General features: G+C 41.0%; 1 protein-coding gene across 1 annotated transcript in view; it reads left to right on the top strand.

The window, feature by feature from the left end:
- Positions 1–4,214: 4,214 nt before the first annotated feature.
- The window catches only part of LOC307124787 (dynamin-1-like), a gene marked incomplete at its 5' end in the record, with an annotated part of 34,569 nt that continues 14,380 nt past the window's right edge, over positions 4,215–24,403 (top strand). The window contains 6 exons of the mRNA XM_079814234.1: positions 4,215–4,229; positions 4,665–4,774; positions 7,696–7,799; positions 8,120–8,241; positions 12,594–12,835; positions 15,577–15,783. Coding sequence (XP_079670360.1) covers positions 4,215–4,229; positions 4,665–4,774; positions 7,696–7,799; positions 8,120–8,241; positions 12,594–12,835; positions 15,577–15,783 — 800 coding nt within the window. The remainder of the gene's footprint in view (positions 4,230–4,664; positions 4,775–7,695; positions 7,800–8,119; positions 8,242–12,593; positions 12,836–15,576; positions 15,784–24,403) is intronic.

Consider the following 24,403-nt stretch of genomic DNA (forward strand, 5'->3'; position numbering starts at 1 on the left):
CTGTGGTGCACCAGTCAGCCTGCAGACTCCACCAGCGCCAACCGCCCGCCCGCCCTGACGGTTTATTTTAGGTCTGCCGGCTCTAATCAGTTCCAGCCGCGTGTGGCGGAGACTGAAGATCACTCATATACACACACACACACACACACACACACACACACACACACACACACACACACACACACACACACACACACACACACACACTGGGGGCTGTTTTTTCCTCTGCACTCTTTCTTTGTTACTAAAGTCAGTCATCACTGTTTTTATCACTCGTGTTTATGATCTGAACAAACCAATAACGCTTATACACCATCCCAACTCCAGAGGTGGACAAAGTACACAACTCCATACTATCCGTCCTAAATCGTATTTGAGAATAGAATTAGTTCGTCCCAAATCGTAGTGTGTTGAAAAGAGTATTCCAAAGATACCCGGATGGTCTACTATTACCAAAGTGCACACGTTCACACCAGACGCGGATGAAGCGTTAAGCGCGAGTGATTTACATGTTAAGTCAATGCAAAGACGCAAATAGACATTCGACGGTGCGAATCACGCGATTCACGCAAATAACACGGCGCGAATGACACAATTCGAGTGGATGACACGATTCACGCGGATGACACGATTCGAGCGGATGACACGATTCGAGCGGATGAAACGATTCGAGCGGATGACACGATTCGAGCGAATGACACGATTCGAGCGAATGACACGATTCGAGCGAATGACACGATTCGAGCGAATGACACGATTCGAGCGAATGACACGATTCGAGCGAATGACACGATTCGAGCGAATGACGCGATTCGAGCGAATGACACGCTGCAAATGACGCGATTCGAGCGGATGACACGATTCGAGTGGATGACACGATTCGAGCGAATGACGCGATTCGAGCGAATGACACGCTGCAAATGACGCGATTCGAGCGAATGACACGCTGCAAATGACGCGATTCGAGCGAATGACGCGATTCGAGCGAATGACACGCTGCAAATGACGCGATTCGAGCGGATGACACGATTCGAGCGGATGACACGATTCGAGCGAATGACACGATTCGAGCGAATGACACGATTCGAGCGAATGACACGCTGCAAATGACGCGATTCGAGCGAATGACACGCTGCAAATGACGCGATTCGAGCGAATGACACGCTGCAAATGACGCGATTCGAGCGAATGACACGATTCGAGTGGATGACACGATTCGAGCGAATGACACGATTCGAGCGGATGACACGATTCGAGCGGATGACACGATTCGAGCGGATGACACGATTCGAGTGGATGACACGATTCGAGCGAATGACACGATTCGAGCGAATGACACGCTGCAAATGACGCGATTCGAGCGAATGACACGCTGCAAATGACGCGATTCGAGCGAATGACATGCTGCAAATGACGCGATGCGAGCGAATGACACGCTGCAAATGATGCGATTCGAGCGAATGACACGCTGCAAATGATGCGAATGAGCGAATGACACGCTGCAAATGACGCGATTCGAGCGAATGACATGCTGCAAATGACGCGATTCGAGCGAATGACACACTGTAAATGACGCGATTCGAGCGAATGACACACTGCAAATGACGCGATTCGAGCGAATGACACACTGCAAATGACGCGATTCGAGCGAATGACACACTGCAAATGACGTGATTCGAGCGAATGACACGCTGCAAATGACGCGATTCGATTCGAGCGAATGACACGCTGCAAATGACGCGATTCGAGCGAATGACGCGATTCGAGGGAATGACATGCTGCAAATGACACGATTCGAGCGAATGATGCGTTTCGAGGGAATGACACGGCACAATTGACACGTTTCGAGCGAATGGCGCGATTCGAGCGAATGACACGCTGCAAATGACGCGATTCGAGCGAATGACACGCTGCAAATGACGCGATTCGAGCGAATGACGCGATTCGAGCGAATGACACGCTGCAAATGACGCGATTCGAGCGGATGACACGATTCGAGCGGATGACACGATTCGAGCGAATGACACGATTCGAGCGAATGACACGATTCGAGCGAATGACACGCTGCAAATGACGCGATTCGAGCGAATGACACGCTGCAAATGACGCGATTCGAGCGAATGACACGCTGCAAATGACGCGATTCGAGCGAATGACACGATTCGAGTGGATGACACGATTCGAGCGAATGACACGATTCGAGCGGATGACACGATTCGAGCGGATGACACGATTCGAGCGGATGACACGATTCGAGTGGATGACACGATTCGAGCGAATGACACGATTCGAGCGAATGACACGCTGCAAATGACGCGATTCGAGCGAATGACACGCTGCAAATGACGCGATTCGAGCGAATGACATGCTGCAAATGACGCGATGCGAGCGAATGACACGCTGCAAATGATGCGATTCGAGCGAATGACACGCTGCAAATGATGCGAATGAGCGAATGACACGCTGCAAATGACGCGATTCGAGCGAATGACATGCTGCAAATGACGCGATTCGAGCGAATGACACACTGTAAATGACGCGATTCGAGCGAATGACACACTGCAAATGACGCGATTCGAGCGAATGACACACTGCAAATGACGCGATTCGAGCGAATGACACACTGCAAATGACGTGATTCGAGCGAATGACACGCTGCAAATGACGCGATTCGATTCGAGCGAATGACACGCTGCAAATGACGCGATTCGAGCGAATGACGCGATTCGAGGGAATGACATGCTGCAAATGACACGATTCGAGCGAATGATGCGTTTCGAGGGAATGACACGGCACAATTGACACGTTTCGAGCGAATGACGCGTTTTCGAAAAAATGACGCAATTCGAGCGTATGACACGAATTGAGCAAATAACGTGATTCGAGCAAATGACACGGTGCAGTTGACAGGATTTGAGCGAATGACGCGATTCGAGCGAATGACGCGATTCGAGCGAATGACAGCGCGAGTTACACGCTTTCGAGCAAATGACAAGGCGCAAATAGCGCGATTCGAGTGAATGACATGATTCGAGCGAATGACACGGCACAATTGACACGTTTCAGGTGAACGACGCAATACGAGGGAATGACACGGTTCGAGCGAATGACGCGATTCAAGCGAATGACACAAATCGAGAAAATAACGTGATTCGAGCGAATGACACGGTGCAAATGACACAATTCGAGCGAATGACGCGTTTCGAACAAATGACGCGATTCGAGGGAATGACACGAATCGAGCAAATAACGTGAATAGAGCGAATGACACGGTGCAATTGACACGATTCGAGCAAATGACGCGAGTCGAGCGAATGACAGCGCGAATGACACGTTTTGAGCAAATGACAAGGCGCAAATAGCGCGATTCGAGTGAATGACATGATTCGAGCGAATGACACGGCACAATTGACACGTTTCGAGCAAATGACGCAATACGAGGGAATGACACGATTCGAGCAAATTACGCGATTCAAGCAAATGACACGAATCGAGAAAATAACGTGATTCGAGTGAATGACACGGTGCAATTGACACGATTCGAGGGAATGATACGATTCGAGCAAATTACGCGATTCAAGCGAATGACATGAAACGAGAAAATAACGTGATTCGAGTGAATGACACGGTGCAATTGACACGATTCGAGCGAATGACGCGATTTGATCGAATGACAAGGCGCAAATAGCGCGATTCGAGAGAAATGACATGCCGCAAATGACGCGATTCCAGTGAATGACGCGATTCCAGCGAAAGACACGATTCCAGCGAAAGACAGCGCGAATGACACGATTTCTTCTCACGAAGAAAGTGAGTGAGGAGGTCGGACAATCAGGTAAGTTGTAAAAAGCACTCTTTACTCAATTTGAGCTCTATATATACATATTGAGACTACAAGCTAGATAAAGCCGGTAAATTGAGCTTATTCGCCGTATTTTAAAACAATCCATGTCAGCCATTTGTCAACGAGACGAGCCGCTGACGGAAGCCCCTCCCATTACGCGAATTCGCATCTGTTGTGAAAGTCACGCGCGAATGAAGCGAGTAAACTCAAAATGTACTCAAACTACACGCGAATAGAGAATTTATTCTCGCAAGTTGCCTCTGGTGTGAACGCACAGTAAAGGCAGATATTGCCCACAACCCATTGCGAGTTGGATAAGGATTCAATTAGAACTACAAATGCGGATAAAAAGTTTAAAAAAACTACAAACATGGCGGAGGTGCAAGTCTGACGGTAAAGTAGAGAGCGTTAGATAAAGAGGTGATCAATTATCTAACTTGACGAATTTATATATTACGAAAATATATTTACTCAATGTTATCCACATTATATTTCATCTGCAGCGACATTGTGAACATACGTTTGGCCTTTAACCTTTAAAATGCATCATATTTAAATTGCAAACACATGAGGAGAGTCTCCGCATTACGGGCAGATCAACGTGCGACTACAATTCTCTCTATACATACATACGATATATCGGCCAAATATCTTCACTAAAGCCGGCTTGAATAGGACTCGTTTGCCTTCTGTTCGGTCTTTCCTTCCTGTTTGAATCCCAATAAGCTTCACCAGCACTCAACACAATCAGCAGAACCGGATCCTTCTCTCAGTCCTTCAGGTCTCAGTCCTTCAGTAAACTCTGTTGCGCCCCCTGCAGGAGAAAGAGAAGAAGTACATGCTGCAGGTGGACAATCTGAAGCTCAGGGATGTGGAGAAGGGCTTCATGTCCAGCAAACACATCTTTGCCCTGTTCAACACCGAGCAAAGGTCAGAGGTCATCCAGCACTACACAAAGCTTACACAACAGTCAAAAATAAGTCATTTTAAAGATTGAGCTACTAATTATTATTTTGGAATAACATGCATTGTTGAAGATCAGGATTAGCAATTTCAAGAGGCCCTGTAAAGCCGGACATATGAAACAATAGTTAGAAAAATCACTTATTTTATTGAATATTTAGACAAATATTAATAAGTTTGCATGTATTTTTTGTTGAGTATCATCAGGTAATTTGATATTGAAGGTTGTTCATTTTAAATAATAAAAATGCACTCGATCAGGCATAACATTATGACCGGTGAAGTGTCTTTTGACTAAAACTAGACTTAAATGACGAGACTTTTAGTCGACTAAAACTTGACTAAGATTCCTTGAGTTGTCTTTTGACTAAAACTAGACTTAAATGACGAGACTTTTAGTCGACTAAAACTTGACTAAGATACCTTGAGTTGTCTTTTGACTAAAACTAGACTAAAATTATGAGACTTTTAGTTGACTAAAACTTGACTAAGATACCTTGAGTTGCCTTTTGACTAAAACTAGACTTAAATGACGAGACTTTTAGTCGACTAAAACTTGACTAAGATACCTTGAGTTGTCTTTTGACTAAAACTAGACTAAAATTATGAGACTTTTAGTTGACTAAAACTTGACTAAGATACCTTGAGTTGTCTTTTGACTAAAACTAGACTTAAATGACGAGACTTTTAGTCGACTAAAACTTGACTAAGATACCTTGAGTTGCCTTTTGACTAAAACTAGACTTAAATGACGAGACTTTTAGTTGACTAAAACTTGACTAAGATTCCTTGAGTTGTCTTTTGACTAAAACTAGACTTAAATGACGAGACTTTTAGTCGACTAAAACTTGACTAAGATACCTTGAGTTGTCTTTTGACTAAAACTAGACTAAAATTATGAGACTTTTAGTTGACTAAAACTTGACTAAGATACCTTGAGTTGTCTTTTGACTAAAACTAGACTAAAATTATGAGACTTTTAATCGACTAAAACTTGACTAAGATACCTTGAGTTGCCTTTTGACTAAAACTAGACTTAAATGACGAGACTTTTAGTCGACTAAAACTTGACTAAGATTCCTTGAGTTGTCTTTTGACTAAAACTAGACTAAAATGACGAGACTTTTAATCGACTAAAACTTGACTAAGATACCTTGAGTTGTCTTTTGACTAAAACTAGACTTAAATGATGAGACTTTTAGTCGACTAAAACTTGACTAAGATACCTTGAGTTGTCTTTTGACTAAAACTAGACTAAAATTTTGAGACTTTTAGTTGACTAAAACTTGACTAGGATACCTTGAGTTGTTTTTTGACTAAAACTAGACTAAAATGACGAGACTTTTAATCGACTAAAACTTGACTAAGATACCTTGAGTTGCCTTTTGACTAAAACTAGACTTAAATGACGAGACTTTTAGTCGACTAAAACTTGACTAAGATACCTTGAGTTGTCTTTTGACTAAAATGACGAGACTTTTAGTCGACTAAAACTTGACTAAGATACCTTGAGTTGTCTTTTGACTAAAACTAGACTAAAATGACGAGACTTTTAATCGACTAAAACTTGACTAAGATACCTTGAGTTGCCTTTTGACTAAAACTAGACTTAAATGACGAGACTTTTAGTCGACTAAAACTTGACTAAGATTCCTTGAGTTGTCTTTTGACTAAAACTAGACTAAAATGACGAGACTTTTAATCGACTAAAACTTGACTAAGATACCTTGAGTTGTCTTTTGACTAAAACTAGACTTAAATGATGAGACTTTTAGTCGACTAAAACTTGACTAAGATACCTTGAGTTGTCTTTTGACTAAAACTAGACTAAAATTTTGAGACTTTTAGTTGACTAAAACTTGACTAGGATACCTTGAGTTGTTTTTTGACTAAAACTAGACTAAAATGACGAGACTTTTAATCGACTAAAACTTGACTAAGATACCTTGAGTTGCCTTTTGACTAAAACTAGACTTAAATGACGAGACTTTTAGTCGACTAAAACTTGACTAAGATACCTTGAGTTGTCTTTTGACTAAAATGACGAGACTTTTAGTCGACTAAAACTTGACTAAGATACCTTGAGTTGTCTTTTGACTAAAACTAGACTAAAATGACGAGACTTTTAATCGACTAAAACTTGACTAAGATACCTTGAGTTGCCTTTTGACTAAAACTAGACTAAAATGACGAGACTTTTAGTCGACTAAAACTTGACTAGGATACCTTGAGTTGTCTTTTGACTAAAACTAGACTAAAATGACGAGACTTTTAGTCGACTAAAACTTGACTAAGATACCTTGAGTTGTCTTTTGACTAAAATGACGAGACTTTTAGTCGACTAAAACTTGACTAAGATACCTTGAGTTGTCTTTTGACTAAAACTAGACTAAAATGACAAGACTTTTAGTTGACTAAAACTTGACTAAGATACCTTGAGTTGTCTTTTGACTAAAATGACGAGACTTTTAGTCGACTAAAACTTGACTAAGATACCTTGAGTTGCCTTTTGACTAAAACTAGACTAAAATGACGAGACTTTTAGTCGACTAAAACTTGACTAAGATACCTTGAGTTGTCTTTTGACTAAAATGACGAGACTTTTAGTCGACTAAAACTTGACTAAGATACCTTGAGTTGTCTTTTGACTAAAACTAGACTAAAATTATGAGACTTTTAGGTGACTAAAACTTGACTAGGATACCTTGAGTTGTTTTTTGACTAAAACTAGACTAAAATGACGAGACTTTTAGTCGACTAAAACTTGACTAACAAAAAAAGATATGTGAATGACTAAATATGACTAAAACTAACAAGGACATTTGGCACTAAGACTAAGAGTAAATTAAAAATAGGTGACAAAATGAACACTACATGACCCTCCGCAGGAACGTGTACAAGGACTACCGTCAGCTGGAGTTGGCCTGTGAGAGTCAGGAGGACGTGGACGGGTGGAAGGCGTCGTTCCTGCGTGCCGGCGTTTACCCCGAGCGTGTGGTGGTGTGTGTTCCTCTTTTCTTCATCTATACACACTTGTGTTCATGAATGAAGCAGCTTAAAATGTGTTTCTCTCTCCCTCACGCTGCTCCCGGCTGCCTCGCACTAGGAGAAGGAAAAGGTACAAGCGTTCAGCGTTTTCTGTGTGTTTTGCATTGGCCTTGTCCATTTGTCCCAGAGCTGTTTCTCTGTGTGTGTGTGTGTGTGTGTGTGTGTGTGTGTGTGTGTGTGTGTGTGTGTGTGTGTGTGTGTGTGTGTGTGTATAGAGCGACGCCGGTGAAGAGAACGGGTCGGATGGTTTCATGCACTCCATAGATCCTCAGCTGGAGCGGCAGGTGGAGACCATCCGAAACCTGGTGGACTCCTACATGAGCATCGTCAACAAGACCGTTCGGGACCTGATGCCCAAGACCATCATGCATCTGATGATTAACAACGTAAGCTCATGATGTTGATTCTTTAAATCTAGGATAGTCCTTAACAACCATATAAAGCCTATTAGGGCTGCAACAACAACAACGATTCTCATTATCGATTAGTCGGGTCTGCTCTCTGTGCACGCGAAGCTTCCACCAGTTGCGCCAAATGACAAAATGCATCTAAAATAGTGGTGGAAACCGAGTGAGCTGATGCAGGAAAGGGACATGATCCAAGTGCCCAAAACATGAGGATTCATTACAACCCTCTACAATGCGAGTAAAACACTTGCATATGCGAGTAAATCGTCACTCTGGGCGATTAAATAATATCTATCATTAGCCATTGGCTCAAAGTCTCAGATTTCACTCGCCAGTGTGTGTGTTAGATGCTAAGAATAAGTTTAGCATGACATGATTCATTACGGCGGAGTCTCTAACGTCATCAACGGCGGCCATCTTGTCACACACAAGCTTTCTGCCGGGCTCCTGAGGTAAGGCGAGTGATCTGAACACAAATACTCTCATCTCGCTGAAATCTTGACGGATTTACAAATGGTTCGGTTTCTTACAAACGTTATTAACGTGGCTATAATTCTGGATGTTTGAACAAATTATGAATAATTATTCATAACATTGTCATAACCAGTGTTGGGGGTAACGCATTACAAGTAACTTGAGTTACGTAATAATATTACTTTTTCCAAGTAACTAGTAAAGTAACGCATTACTTTTCAAATTTACAGCTAAATATCTGAGTTACTTTTTCACATTAATTTGACTGACAGCTCATGTTGAGAGTTAGTGCAGAGGTGTGTGTGTGTGAACATGAGGGTTATTGTAGTTCTAGACTAAATGTGAGCATTTATTTATCTCACTTGCACAATAAAGATTCTGTCCTCCTCAAAATGAATAAAATCAGTCAAATGCAAAATCAGAATACTAGGCAAACCTCTAATAATTAAATGTTAAATAAAACAACTATTTTTATGCATAATCTACCTTTATATTTAATTTACCAATGTCTTGCTGCTGACCTTTGATGATGAAAATTACTAGATTTTTTGTTTTTATTGGTAAAACTTTTTTCTCCTGCATCCTATTCTCCATTATCCAGAGCTGCGCCCTCTAGTGTTCATGCGGGAATCTGCATTTTTACCTCAGCCTAGGGCTTATTATTTCAATTTTGGTATGAAGAGGTCTTTACCGTTGCACAAAAATATAACTTCTTTGTTATAAACAAAAACAAGCCCAGCCCAGGTGAGAAAAAGTAACGTAACGCATTACTTTTCTTAAAAAGTAACTAAGTAACATAATTAGGCTGCGTTCACACTGCAGGCTGAAACGACCCAATTCCGATTTTTTTGCCCTTATGCGACCTGTATCTGATCTTTTCATGACAGTCTGAACGACACAGATCCGATCTTTTCAAATGCGACCCAGGCCACTTGGGTATGTGGTCCAAATCCGATACATATCCGATCTTTTGAAATGCGTCTTCAGTCTGAACTGCCAGGTCACATGTATCCGACCCGCACGTCGTTGATACGCGACAAACGTCATCATTGTACGTTGAAGTAGGCGGGAATGAGAAGATAAACAACTATGTACCGACGTTGCTACCACTGCTCCACAAAACGCCATGGCCAAAAACCTTGCTCTCCTCCTCTTTTTTAATTTTCTTCTTAACATGAGAAGGTTGTAATGGTGCTGGCTACGTTGCGAAAATAACTTTAATAAAGCTAAACGAACTCCAATGCTGACACCCATATTTGGCTACTTTCGTAAACAACAAGTGACGTCATTGACCGTTGAGTACTCTTCTGCGCATGCGGGTCACTTCTGGGTCATTTCACGTTCACACAGGAGATCACAAAAGGTCGCATTTAATTGGAAATGTGAACTGCCTTGCAAAAAAAAATCAAATTTTTTCAAAAAATCGGAATTGAGCATTAAGCCCTGCAGTGTGAACGCAGCCTTAGTTACTTTTTAAGGGAGTAACGCAATATTGTAATGCATTACTTTTCAAAGTAACTTTCCCAACACTGCTCATAACTACATCTCTGAAGTTTATAACAAACCATTCAGTTTGAAAATCGGTAGAAAATTGAGCAAGTTATGGTTATTTCAATGTTACGAGTGAGCGAGCTGACTGTGACAAGATGGCCGCCAGGTGCGGACGTCGACCTCCATTGGCCAGCAGCGCGGACGAGACATCTAGCCTTTATTATGTATATCTTTTCAGAAGAGTGATAACATTCTTTGTAACGTTGCATAACTTTTTTTCAACACGACTTGTTTTAAAAAATGTATGAATAAAGAATAAATAAACTGGATAACCATTAATGCACCGTCAACTGCATGGTAATTTCAAAGCAAACACTGCGCAACACGTCTTTACATCACATAATCAAATTCAGTCGGCTAATAAAGCTTGATCACTTAATGCAATATAACATACCATTTAATACGAAGCATCAACCGTCTATATAGAAAACACTGACCTGTCCTGTATTGGCAATCTGAAAGACTATAGGAAAAATGTTTGATAGATGCTAGTAGCCTACTTGGATAGGCTTAAACGAAATCCACAAACTAGCCTAAATCAGTCTATTTGAGCTTAAAGTCCGTACTGCTTATTTAAACGTTCGAAAAGAATGTCCTCCAATACCTGCGCTTTCATTGATGACCTCAGCGGGGAAAGAAATGTACTTGAGGCATGAAAATGCGCGGATTGCGCGCGCTCATACTGACGGTAGATTCATAGATGATGGTGCGCGGGCATTTCACTCACGCTTGATCCGTCAACGTCACATGTTGTACTACTCTATTCATGATTGGTCACTGCCAAATTAAAATATTAAAAGAACGATAAAATAACGTTATTAACCGGTTAATGGTCATTTCAAATTAACGTTTCTGTTCAGAACGATTCAAATTGATTTTGATTTCGTTTCCGTTTTTGTTCCCCTTAAAATTTCGTTCGTTTCCGGTTTTCGTTTTCGTTCCTTGAACCGGTTCAGAGCCCTGCTCGCAACTGCGACTTTATATCTCAGAATTCTGACTTTATATCACGCAATTGCGACTTTATATCTCAGAATTCTGACTTTATAACTCGCAATTGCGACTTTTTATCTCAGAATTTTGACTTTATATCACACAACTGCGACTTTATATCTCAGAATACTGACTTTATAACTCGCAATTGCGACTTTTTATCTCAGAATTCTGACTTTATATCACGCAATTGCGACTTTATATCTCAGAATTCTGACTTTATATCACGCAATTGCGACTTTATATCTCAGAATTCTGACTTTATAACTTGCAACTGCGACTTTATATCTCAGAATACTGACTTTATAACTCGCAATTGCGACTTTTTATCTCAGAATTCTGACTTTATATCACACAACTGCGACTTTATATCTCAGAATACTGACTTTATAACTCGCAATTGCGACTTTTTATCTCAGAATACTGACTTTATAACTCGCAATTGCGACTTTTTATCTCAGAATTCTGACTTTATATCACGCAATTGCGACTTTATATCTCAGAATTCTGACTTTATAACTCGCAATTGCGACTTTTTATCTCAGAATTCTGACTTTATATCACACAACTGCGACTTTATATCTCAGAATTCTGACTTTATAACTCGCAATTGCGACTTTTTATCTCAGAATTCTGACTTTATAACTCGCAATTGCGACTTTTTATCTCAGAATTCTGACTTCATATCACACAACTGCGACTTTATATCTCAGAATACTGACTTTATATCACACAACTGCGACTTTATTTCTCAGAATTCTGACTTTATATCACACAACTGCGACTTTATATCTCAGAATACTGACTTTATAACTCGCAATTGCGACTTTTTATCTCAGAATTCTGACTTCATATCACACAACTGCGACTTTTTATCTCAGAATTCTGACTTTATAACTCGCAATTGCGACTTTTTATCTCAGAATTCTGACTTTATATCACACAACTGCGACTTTATATCTCAGAATTCTGACTTTATATCACACAACTGCGACTTTTTATCTCAGAATTCTGACTTTATATCACACAACTGCGACTTTATATCTCAGAATTCTGACTTTATATCACGCAATTGCGACTTTTTATCTCAGAATTCTGACTTTATATCACGCAACTGCGACTTTATATCTCAGAATTCTGACTTTATAACTCACAGTTGTGAGAAAAAAAGTCCTAATTCTGAGATAAAAAGTCGCAATTACTCTTTTTTTTAATATTTAGTGGTGAAAACGGGCTTCCATATTAAAGAATTGAAACCTGAGGTGTGTTGATATCCGCTCTCTCTCTCTCTCTCTCTCTCTCTCTCCCTCTCTCAGACGAAGGAGTTCATCAATGCGGAGCTGCTGGCTCAGCTGTACTCGTGTGGAGATCAGAACACACTGATGGAGGAATCGGCGGAGCAGGCCCAGCGCCGCGACGAGATGCTGCGCATGTACCACGCCCTCAAAGAGGCGCTCCACATCATCGGTGACATCAGCACCACCACCGTCACCACCGCCCTGCCTCCGCCCGTGGACGACTCCTGGCTGCAGGTGCAGCGCTCCGGCTCTGGAGGAAGGTATGGAGGAAGCCCTGGGGGTGCAGGATGTCTTTAGTGGGGAATGAAAGGCTTGGGCTTTCAAATTGTCATTACCAAGTGTCCATCCACCTATGTTTATGAGTGTTTTGGGATGGGATATAGCATAAAAAAAACCGCACGATGATCATGAATTCAAAAAATGTGCATAAAAAGCGTATGCGCTCAATCGAGGCGGATAATTGTTTTATCCGATAAGACGACGTGCACATAAACTATAATGGAAACACATTTACAGAGTAAATCTAACCAACTGCCTAGCAACACCAAAGCAGCCACCCAGAATACCTTAGCAACCGCCTAACAACCACCCAGAATACATTAGCAACCGCCTAGCAACCTCCCAGAATACCTTAGCAGCCGCCTAGCAATACCCTAGCAACCACCCAGAACACCCTAGCAGCTGCCTATAAAACACCATAGCAACCACCATGACTACCTTAGCAACCGCCTAGCAACGCCCTGGCAACCACCCACAATACTTTAGCAATGGTCTAGAAACCACCCAGAAAACCCTAGCAACCACCCACAATACCTTAGTAACCGCATAACAATGCCCTAGCAACCACCCAGAATACCTTATTAACCACCTGGATACTCCCTGTCAACCACCCAGAATACCTTACCAACCACCCAAAAACCCTAGCAACTGACTATGGACACCTTAGCAACCGCCTAGCAACACCCTAGCAATCACCCAGAATACCTTAGCAACCACCCAGAACACTCTAGCAGCTGCCTATAAACACCATAGCAACCACCATGACTACCTTAGCAACCGACTAGCAACACCCTGGCAACCACCCACAATACCTTAGCAATGGTCTAGAAACCACCCAGAACACCCTAGCAACCACCCACAAAACCTTAGTAACCGCATAACAATGCCCTAGCCACCCCCCAGAATACCTTAGCAACCGCCTGGAAACTCCCCATCAACCACCCAGAATACCTTAGCAACCCCCTAGCAACCACCCAGAACACCCTAGCAACTGCCCTTTCAGCACCATAGCAACCACCCTGACTACCTTAGCAACCGCCTAGCAACCCCCACAATACCTTAGTAACCGCATGACAATGCCCTAGCAACCACCCAGAATACCTTACCAACCACCCAGAACACCCTAGCAACTGACTAGCGACACCTTAGCAACCGCCTAGCAACGCCCTAGCAACCACCCAGAATACCTTAGCAATCACCCAGAACACCCTAGCAACTGCCTATAAACACCATAGCAACCACCATGACTACCTTAACAACCGCCTAGTAACCACCCACAATACCTTAGCAACTGTCTAGCAACCACCCACAATACCTTAGTAACCGCATAACAATGCCCTAGCAACCCCCCATAATACCTTAGCGACCGCCTGGACACTCCCTATCAACCACCCAGAATACCTTACCAAACACCCAGAACACCCTAGCAACTGACTAGCGACACCTTAGCAACTGCCTATAAACACCATAGCAACCACCATGACTACCTTGACAACCGCCTAGCAACCACCCACAATACCTTAGCAACTGTCTAGTAACCACCCACAAAACCTTAGTAACCGCATAACAATGCCCTAGCAACCCCCCAGAATACCTTAGCGACCGCCTGGACACTCCCTATCAACCACCCAGAATACCTTACCAAACACCCAGAACACCCTAGCAAATGACTAGCGATACCTTAGCAACTGCCTATAAACACCATAGCAACCACCATGACTACCTTAACAACCGCCTAGCAACCACCCACAATACCTTAGCAACTGTCTAGCAACCACCCACAATACCTTAGTAACCGCATAACAATGCCCTAGCAACCGCCCAGAATACCTTAGCGACCGCCTGGACACTCCCTATCAACCACCCAAAATACCTTACCAAACACCCAGAACACCCTAGCAAATGACTAGCGATACCTTAGCAACTGCCTATAAACACCATAGCAACCACCATGACTACCTTAACAACCGCCTAGCAACCACCCACAATACCTTAGCAACTGTCTAGCAACCACCCACAATACCTTAGTAACCGCATAACAATGCCCTAGCAACCGCCCAGAATACCTTAGCGACCGCCTGGACACTCCCTATCAACCACCCAGAATACCTTACCAAACACCCAGAACACCCTAGCAAATGACTAGCGATACCTTAGCAACTGCCTATAAACACCATAGCAACCACCATGACTACCTTAACAACCGCCTAGCAACCACCCACAATACCTTAGCAACTGTCTAGCAACCACCCACAATACCTTAGTAACCGCATAACAATGCCCTAGCAACCGCCCAGAATACCTTAGCGACCGCCTGGACACTCCCTATCAACCACCCAGAATACCTTACCAACCACCCAGAACACCCTAGCAACCACCCAGAACAACCTAGCAACTGCCTATAAACACCATAGCAACCACCATGACTACCTTACCAACCACCCAGAATACCTTACCAAACACTCAGAACACCCTAGCAACTGACTAGCGACACCTTAGCAACCGCCTAGCAACCACCCAGAACACCCTAGCAACTGACTAGCGACACCTTAGCAACCGCCTAGCACCTCAAATGTTGGTTTGGTGGCTCACAAACAGAAAGAGAGCCGGATGAGCGGCCATTCAATCTATTTTAGGAAACAAAAATGTGAAACGTCTTTTATGCAGCTTTATTTTTTCTATTTTTATTTCTTCACTTTGACCTCAACTATTTCTCCGCCAGGTCTCCGGCCACCAGCCCGACCCCTCAGAGACGGGCCCCTCCTCCGGGGCCTCCAGCACGCCCAGGTTCTCGTGGTTCTGCCCCGGTTCCCCCAGCTGCCGGTGGGCCCCCTGTGCCCTCTCGCCCAGGGGCCTCTCCGGACCCCTTCGGTGGCCCCCCCCCTCAGGTCCCGTCCCGGCCTAACCGCGCCCCGCCCGGCGTGCCCAGGTGAGACTCTGGCTGAGGAAATGATGTTTGTGTGCAGGAAAGCGCTCAGATTGTTAAAGCTGCAGTGTGTAATTTCTGCAGCACTAGCGCCACCCAGTGGAAATCTGCTCGTTTTACATGATCCGACCAATTCCAGCTGCGTCTACATGATCCTGATACATTTGAAAACGGCTTCATCCACACTGAAGCTAATGCTAGCATTCTTACTCTATGCGTAACATGTCATAAAAGCTGATTTGATGATAACATACGTATTTAATTAATAATGGCACGATCATTTTAATATCAAAATATCTCACTACACGAATCTGGTTAAATTGAAAATCATGTTTTTTTTTGTTTCAAATCACGATTCTGAACTAAACTAAATATGTCATTTACTAGACGTTCGGACGAAATGTTAATAGCTGCAGTCTAATGTAAAAACTTTTATTAATCTGAATGAATGATTAAAAAAAAAAATCTGAAAAAAAAAGTGTTTTTGAACCAATCTCTTGAATGAATGATTCAAGGAAAACCGTTAGCTATTTTTAATGACATTTTTTTATTTAGATTTTCTTATTATTTTGAAATTTTGATATTTTTATTTCTTATTATTTATCTTTTAGTTCAGCTCAGAATATCTGACATTGGGCGTCTCTGCCGACTTCTTGTGGAAAATAATAATATAAGATGATATTTCATAACTCTTACAGCTCTATATGGAGGATAAAAGGCCAAGAAAACGATCCCTAAAATTATACTTAAGTTTTTTTGTCCAGAAAGATTATTTCATTTCAGTTTTATAATATTTTCCTATTTATTAATGCAATTTTTTTGGAGATTTTTTTTTATTTACCTTTAAATGACTAGATTTTGATAATAAATAAATAATAATTTAAGCACATTCTTTCAACTAATTTAATTATTTCAGCTCAGAATATCTGACATTGGGTGTCTCTGCCGACCTCTTATGGAATAATAATATAAGATGATATTTCATAACTCGTATAGCTCTATATGGAGGACAAAAGGCCAAAATGTAGAGAAAACGATGCCCAAAATTATACTTAGTATTTTATTTTTTTTGTCCAGAAAGCTTATTTCATTTCATTTTGATAATATTTTAGCTATTTTTTTAAATGCAATTTTTTGGAGATTTTCTTATTTTTTAAATTTTATTTACCTTTAAATGACTAGATTTTTCCCCAATAAATAATAAATAAATAATAATTTAAGCACATTCTTTCAACTTAAATTCAAAATAACTCGTAATTGCATGCATAACTCTTTTAGTTCAGCTCAGAATATCTGACATTGGGTGTCTCTGCCGACCTCTTGTGGAAAAATAATAATATAAGATGATATTTCATAACTCTTACAGCTCTATATGGAGGATAAAAGGCCAAGAAAACAATCCCTAAAATTATACTTAAGTTTTTTTGTCCAGAAAGCTTATTTCATTTCATTTTGATAATATTTTAGCTATTTTTTTTAAATGCAATTTTCTGGAGATTTTCTTTTTTAAAAAAAAATTTTATTTACTTTTAAATGACTAGATTTTTCCCCAATAAATAATAAATAAATAATAATTTAAGCACATTCTTTCAACTTAAATTCAAAATAACTCGTAATTTCATACATAACTCTTTTAGTTCAGCTCAGAATATCTGACATTGGGTGTCTCTGCCGACCTCTTGTGGAAAAATAATAATATAAGATGATATTTCATAACTCTTATAGCTCTATATGGAGGACAAAAGGCCAAGAAAATGATCCCTAAAATTATACTTAAGTTTTTTTGTCCAGAAAGATTATTTCATTTCATTTTGATAATATTTTTTTTATTTTTTAATGCAATATTTGGGAGATTTTCTTATTTTTTTTATTTTATTTACCTTTAAATGGCTAGATTTTTATCAATAAATAATACATAAATAACAATTTAAGCACATTCTTTCAACTTAAATTCAAAATAACTCATAATTTCATGCACAACCCTGTTATTTCAGCTCAGAATATCTGACATTGGGTGTCTCTGTCGACCTCTTGTGGAAAAATAATAATATAAGATGATATTTCATAACTCTTGTAGCTCTATATGGAGCAGATGAGCGGTCTCAGTGAGGACAAAAGGCCAAATGTAGAGAAAACGATGCTTTTTCAAATGTATCCAGATTATTGTAGACGCAGCCTCGGGCTAATGGGGCAGAAATATGAGCATAAAACACTGTAGATGAAACATAATGCTGAGAAACGTCTAAACTGAACATCCGTTTGCTCTCAGCCGCGGCATGTGAGGCTGTAGCCGGTGGAATAAGTGCAGTGTGGGTGAGTTAACCGCTCACCACCAGCGCTTAAGCCATATCACTGAAATCAAACTCATTATGGTTATCAAAGTGCCATCAAATCATATTTAGATGCTCAATATCGATCAGACGTTACACATTTAGGGCTGGGTGATGTATCAAATATTCACTGTGATGTAACATTTTTAATGTGCTATTATTGGTCGAAAGTCTAGTTTCAGGATCCTCGTGATGTCAATCAGCTCAAATGGTCTGAATATGAATAGCGAGAAATTATCAATTTCATGTTTTTTTCATAAACACACGAATTCAAAAGTTTGGGGTCGGGAAGATTTTTTTAAAAATGTTTTCGTAAGAAGTCTCAAATCTGTAAAAACTGTGATATTGTGAAATATTATTATTTAAAATAGCCGTTTTCTGTGGATATGTAAAACGTAGTTTATTCCGGTGATGTCGACGCTTGTCTAAAATGATGATTTGCCGCTCAAGTATGATCAATGTTCATATTTTTGTGGAAACTGATACTTTTTTTATTCCCAGGATCCTTTGATGAATAGAAAGCTCAAAAGAACAGCATTTATTTAGAATTAAAATCTTTTCTAACGTTATAAAATGTCTTTACGGTCAGCTTAATGCATACTTGATTTATTAATGTATGATTTTTTAACGCTCACCCTTCCCTCACAGGTCAAAATGACCCGAAACCCTAAAATTATACTTATTTTTTTTTTATTTTCTTATTTTTTATTTTATTTAGCTTTAAATGACTAGTTTTTTCCCCCCAATAAATAATAATGTCATGATTCGCGATATAGAGTTGTTTTATCCAAGGCTCAACTTGCTGGAGTCGGCCTATTTATAAAGTATAATTCACCCAAACACAAATTTACAAATGTTTACAAGTTACTCCCATGAAAATAAGTCAATCACACCCATTATTATAAGCGTTTGAAAGTTATAAGCATTTGAAAAAAATTATCCACTAGGTGGCGCTGTTTCAAAACTCCTCCGGCTCCTTCAGGGCATCGTGCTGATGACCAATACAGAGTTACGTAACAATCTGTTCATGCGTTCATAACATAAAGCATTTTAGCACATATAAAGTTACAGCCCTACGATGTAAGTTAATAAATAGGCTGACAATTCAAACAAGAATGGGCAAAACTGTAACTTTCTTTCTGTGTTAAACTTACGTGTACCATTTGTTCAGAGACTGTAGTGCTCTTAAATGTATTGCAAATATCCTTCGACCTTTTAAATGTTCTTACGCGTTTCTCCCTGGTTTTGTCAGTTGTTGTTATAGGTTAGATTTTTAAAATGCTTAAAGTGCCCTCAACTCTTTTTTTTAAATTTATATCTCCATGGTCATATTTTAATATGCATGTGTCTGTAATGAGTGTGTTGCATGTGTTTTATTGGTTGTTGCATCATTTTGTGGGGCTTTGTAAACCTGTAGGCCTATTAATTCTCTTGTGGAATTATTCTACAATATTCACTCGTGACAGTAAAATAGGGCATATTCTAGTCAATCTACTGCAGTATTTCCTCTCTCAATTAGTAGAAAATGCAGTTAACACCTGGTCATGCATAGGGGGAAAAAAAATACCGTCATATACCGCGAAACCGATATAATTTTGAAAAATACCGTGATATAAATTTTTGGTCATACCGCCCAGCACTAGCCTGGATGCCAGCCGAATTTAGCCCCGCCCACAATTTTTTTTGCTCGGGCAATTCGGTCTGGACTCGCTCCATAGAGGAGTAATGATGCCCGAACAGAAACTGTTCGGACCAATGAAATCATCAGGGCGGGCTTTAGACGATGATGGACAGATGATCAACAGTAACGTAATCATCCACGTCATCGAAGGCTCTTGGGTTGAATTTGCTCTTATCCTAAACGGAGAACTTGTTCGTATATGCGTTCACCTTCACTAGTTCTCTCAGAAACGATGATCGTGTTGGTAAGTACTCTGTGTATCCTTAAATTATTTTATTACTGCCAAAGATCGTTCACACTCATCTTTTTCTTGTAACGTTACTTAATCCAGCGTGCGTGCAGACAGGGTTTCCAAGTGTTTTTGCAATGTCGCGCACAATTGCTACTCAAAACTATAGCCCAAAACTATAACTTCCGGGGGATTCTCCGGAAAAAAATGGCGTTTGGTTGGCAAAATATGTTATTTTGGCAAGGTTGCCTGCTAAAATTCGCATTCCTGGGTTTATATAATCACATAATTGGGGTCGCTTCAACCCGCGGACATGGAGAAAAACACGGACTTGGTAACAGTGCAGTTGAGTTCTGTTGACATTTGACAACTAACGTTACGCGTCGCTCCGTTGCTCTGATTGGTTGTGGGTCTATCCAATTGAGGTCTTTCCTGGCTCGGTTGAAACACGCCCCATAATCAAAGCTCAATGGAGCGGTACCAGACTCATATTCTGACTAGAGTTGAGTATGGCCACGCCAGGCTAGCCCAGCACTAGTTTTGGGTCAAAATGACCCGTGGGAAGGATGAGGTTAAACAAACTAAAATCTTACCATCCCCAAACTTTTGAGTGGTAGTTTATATGCAAGTGGATGACAAAAAACCCTGTGTTTTACATATTGTTCCAGGCTTTTTAATGCTTTAACGTCTATATCACCCAGCACTAACAGTCAGCATCTCATCTATGAATGTCTCGATCACAGCTCACACACACACGCTTCACTAACCGTCCACAGGAAGCTCATGAGGGATGGTTCTGTTCTCTTTCTTCTGTTTTTCTTTATGTCCATTGCTGAAGTTTGTCCTCTGTTGCGTGTGATTTGAATCGTTCTAACACAATCGCTTGCTTCCTGACAGCAACACACACACACACCTTTCATTCTGACCCTAATTAAAGTAACACTAATAAATGATTTGCACGCTGAACTGCAAAACCTCTGCCCGAGATGGTCTCCAAAATCCAGTTTTAACCATCGTTTAAATTCATAATTGTCGAAGGAGCTGCTCAGCGTGGAGGTTTTGGACGTCAGTCTCTGGTTAGCTTGGATTGGAGAAGTCTTCATGTTTCTGTGTCTCCTCCATGTTAACTGTGTGTCTTGCACATCCTTCTCTTCCTCCTCCCCGTCGCTCTGGCTCAATCCCTACTGCTGATATTGATTATTTTTCACAGAATTACAATCAGTGACCAATGAGGACTAACGCTTCTGGTACGTCTGTGGTTCTCTCGCCATTCCCCATCTCTCCTGCATGGCCGACTGTCTCTGAGACCCTTCAACACACACACACACACACACACACACACACACACACACACACACACACTCGAAAATAACTCGCACCGCTACTACAGAAGCATTCGGACACTCTGTGTTAGGATTCACCAAAATCTTCTTAAGAATGTTCATAAATCAAATATTTTCTTAGCCCCTGTTGTGCGTTTTCAAATATTCCCTTTCACCCAGTGTGTAATGTAAAAGATCTCACTTCCTGTTACTAATTTGCATAATGCCAGCTAGTGTTAGACCGATATATCGGCCGGCCAATATTTGCGATTTTTACGTGTATCGGCCGATATTTGAGGTTTTTATGTGTATCGGCCGATATTTGCGATTTTTACGTGTATAGGCCGGCCGATATTTGAGATTTTTACGTGTAGCGGCCGATACAAGGCTGCTGCGTTCGCCGATATTTGAGATTTTTACGTGTAGCAGCCGATACAAGGCTGCTGCGTTCGCCGATATTTGAGATTTTTATACGTGTAGCGGCCGATACAAGGCTGCTGCGTTTGCCGATATTTGCGATTTTTACGTGTAGCGGCCGATACAAGGCTGCTGCGTTCGGCGATATTTGTGATTTTTACGTGTAGCGGCCGATACAAGGCTGCTGCGTTCGGCGATATTTGTGATTTTTACGTGTAGCGGCCGATACAAGGCTGCTGCGTTCGCCGATATTTGTGATTTTTACGTGTAGCGGCCGATACAAGGCTGCTGCGTTCGCCGATATTTGTGATTTTTACGTGTAGCGGCCGATACAAGGCTGCTGCGTTCGGCGATATTTGTGATTTTTACGTGTAGCGGCCGATACAAGGCTGCTGCGTTCGCCGATATTTGCGATTTTTACGTGTAGCGGCCGATACAAGGCTGCTGCGTTCGCCGATATTTGTGATTTTTACGTGTAGCGGCCGATACAAGGCTGCTGCGTTCGCCGATATTTGTGATTTATACGTGTAGCGGCCGATACAAGGCTGCTGCCTTCGCCGATATTTGCGATTTTTACGTGTAGCGGCCGATATAAGGCTGCTGCGTTCGCCGATATTTGTGATTTTTACGTGTAGCGGCCGATACAAGGCTGCTGCGTTCGCCGATATTTGTGATTTTTACGTGTAGCGGCCGATACAAGGCTGCTGCCTTCGCCGATATTTGCGATTTTTACGTGTAGCGGCCGATACAAGGCTGCTGCGTTCGCCGATATTTGTGATTTATACGTGTAGCGGCCGATATAAGGCTGCTGCCTTCGCCGATATTTTTTTCCCTGCATTATTTACAGACAGGCGTCCACAGGGCAGCTCTCACAGTCTTCAAACTGTCTCGCTCTCCCTCCCTCATATTAATCAAAATCAATTGAGAATTGACACGATGGTAAAAGGTGGAAAGACTGAAGTTTCACGTGGAGCATTGGGAGATTTTTTCCTGAATTACCGCTGGTGTTTCCACAAGAGATTAAGTGAAGTGCACCTACACTCTAAAAAATACTGGGTTAAAAATAACCCAAGTTGGGTTGAAAATGGACTAACCCATCAATTGGGTTGTTTTAAGCGAACATTTAACCCAACCGCTGGGTCAAAACAACCAAATATAGTCCATATTCAACCCAACTTGGGTTATTTTTAACCCAGCATTTTTTAGAGTGTAACCATTAAATGACTAGGTTGTAAATAGTTTTAAAATGAAGTATAGTGCAGTCAGTGTGCACTTTATTATGCTGCTCGCTTGTTGATACTGTGTGCAATAGTGTCATTATTTTATTTATGCTTAAATATTTATTTTCACCACTGAACTCTTTTTTTTTCTTGTTCTACCTCACCTGTTTTTACTATTTGTTAAATATTGTTTTTTTTTGTTCAATAAATGTTCCTTTTTTAAATTGTAAATTTTAAATTATGATCATTGTGTCATTTTTATGATGTAAATTGAGGGAGCAAAAGCAGTATCGGCTCCAAATATCGGCTCAAGAAAATCGGCAGCCTGTATCGCTCATCGGCTAAGGCTGATGATGAAAAAAATCGTTATCGGCACTAAAAAATCCATATCGGTCGATCCCTAATGCCAGCCCATTGGCTGGCGGTGAACAGTGTCTGCTTTGCCCCGCCCTCAACGCATGATGTCACCCATTCGGAGGGCTCGTCTGAAGCTGACCGTCATATTGACAACAGCCAATCACATTACTTTTCCAGTGTTGCATGAACGCAATTGGCTAGCATCTGCACTAGGGTATTTGGATAGGCGATCTGATTGGCTGACGCCTGTGTTGGCGCTTAAAAAGATGAAAATATTTCAACTTCTGCCGCGAACAACACCAGTGACATGACGCGACGGAACCCACAATTTAGTTCGGCAACGCATTTGAACACCCGTTCAAAGTAAACGAGGAGCGTAAACGCTAGGGCTGGGTAAAAAAATATCGATTTCTCGATTTTAATCTCGAACAATATCGATTCTTAAATCCCAAGAATCGATTAGTCATCCTGTTTTCAGTTAATGAATTAAATAAACATTGTAGCGCACCTCCCATCCGATAAATCGCTATAATCTTTGTGCTTTATTACTATTGATATAAAACAAAGTCTCAGATTTCAAATGACGTCTATTTTTTTACGAAATTCAAAAGCATAAATACCGCTTTGGCGCTGTGGCGCGAGATCAGCTCAAGAGAACCAGCAGTGCGGAGAAAACATGAACGGATCTTCTCTTCCGTATTAATACCAGTTACAGCGCGAAGTAAACATGAATAAGCTTCTGAAAGTGTGTTAAAAGATACAGGATAACTTACTGAAATCCGTATCACGGATCAAGTTTCAACCGCAGAAAGACGTCAGTAAAGCGGCTAATAAGTAAACAATGTAACGTCACATTTACCCCAGAAAAAACATATCCTGTGTCCATAAACTCGTTAGTAAGCTTTAATAAGCTAGAAAAAATAAATCTAAAGAGGAGCATTTTGATAATTATATGCACCACATTACATATTCATTGTCATTTTTAATGTTCTTCAATTTAATGCATGCATGTAGCCTATGAATAAATCTGGCAAGTTTTTATGACAGCCAAATGTTTATATTTCAAA

The sequence above is a fragment of the Gobio gobio genome (genome assembly GCF_949357685.1).
Source record: "Gobio gobio genome assembly, chromosome: 4".
Lineage (NCBI taxonomy): Eukaryota > Metazoa > Chordata > Actinopteri > Cypriniformes > Gobionidae > Gobio > Gobio gobio.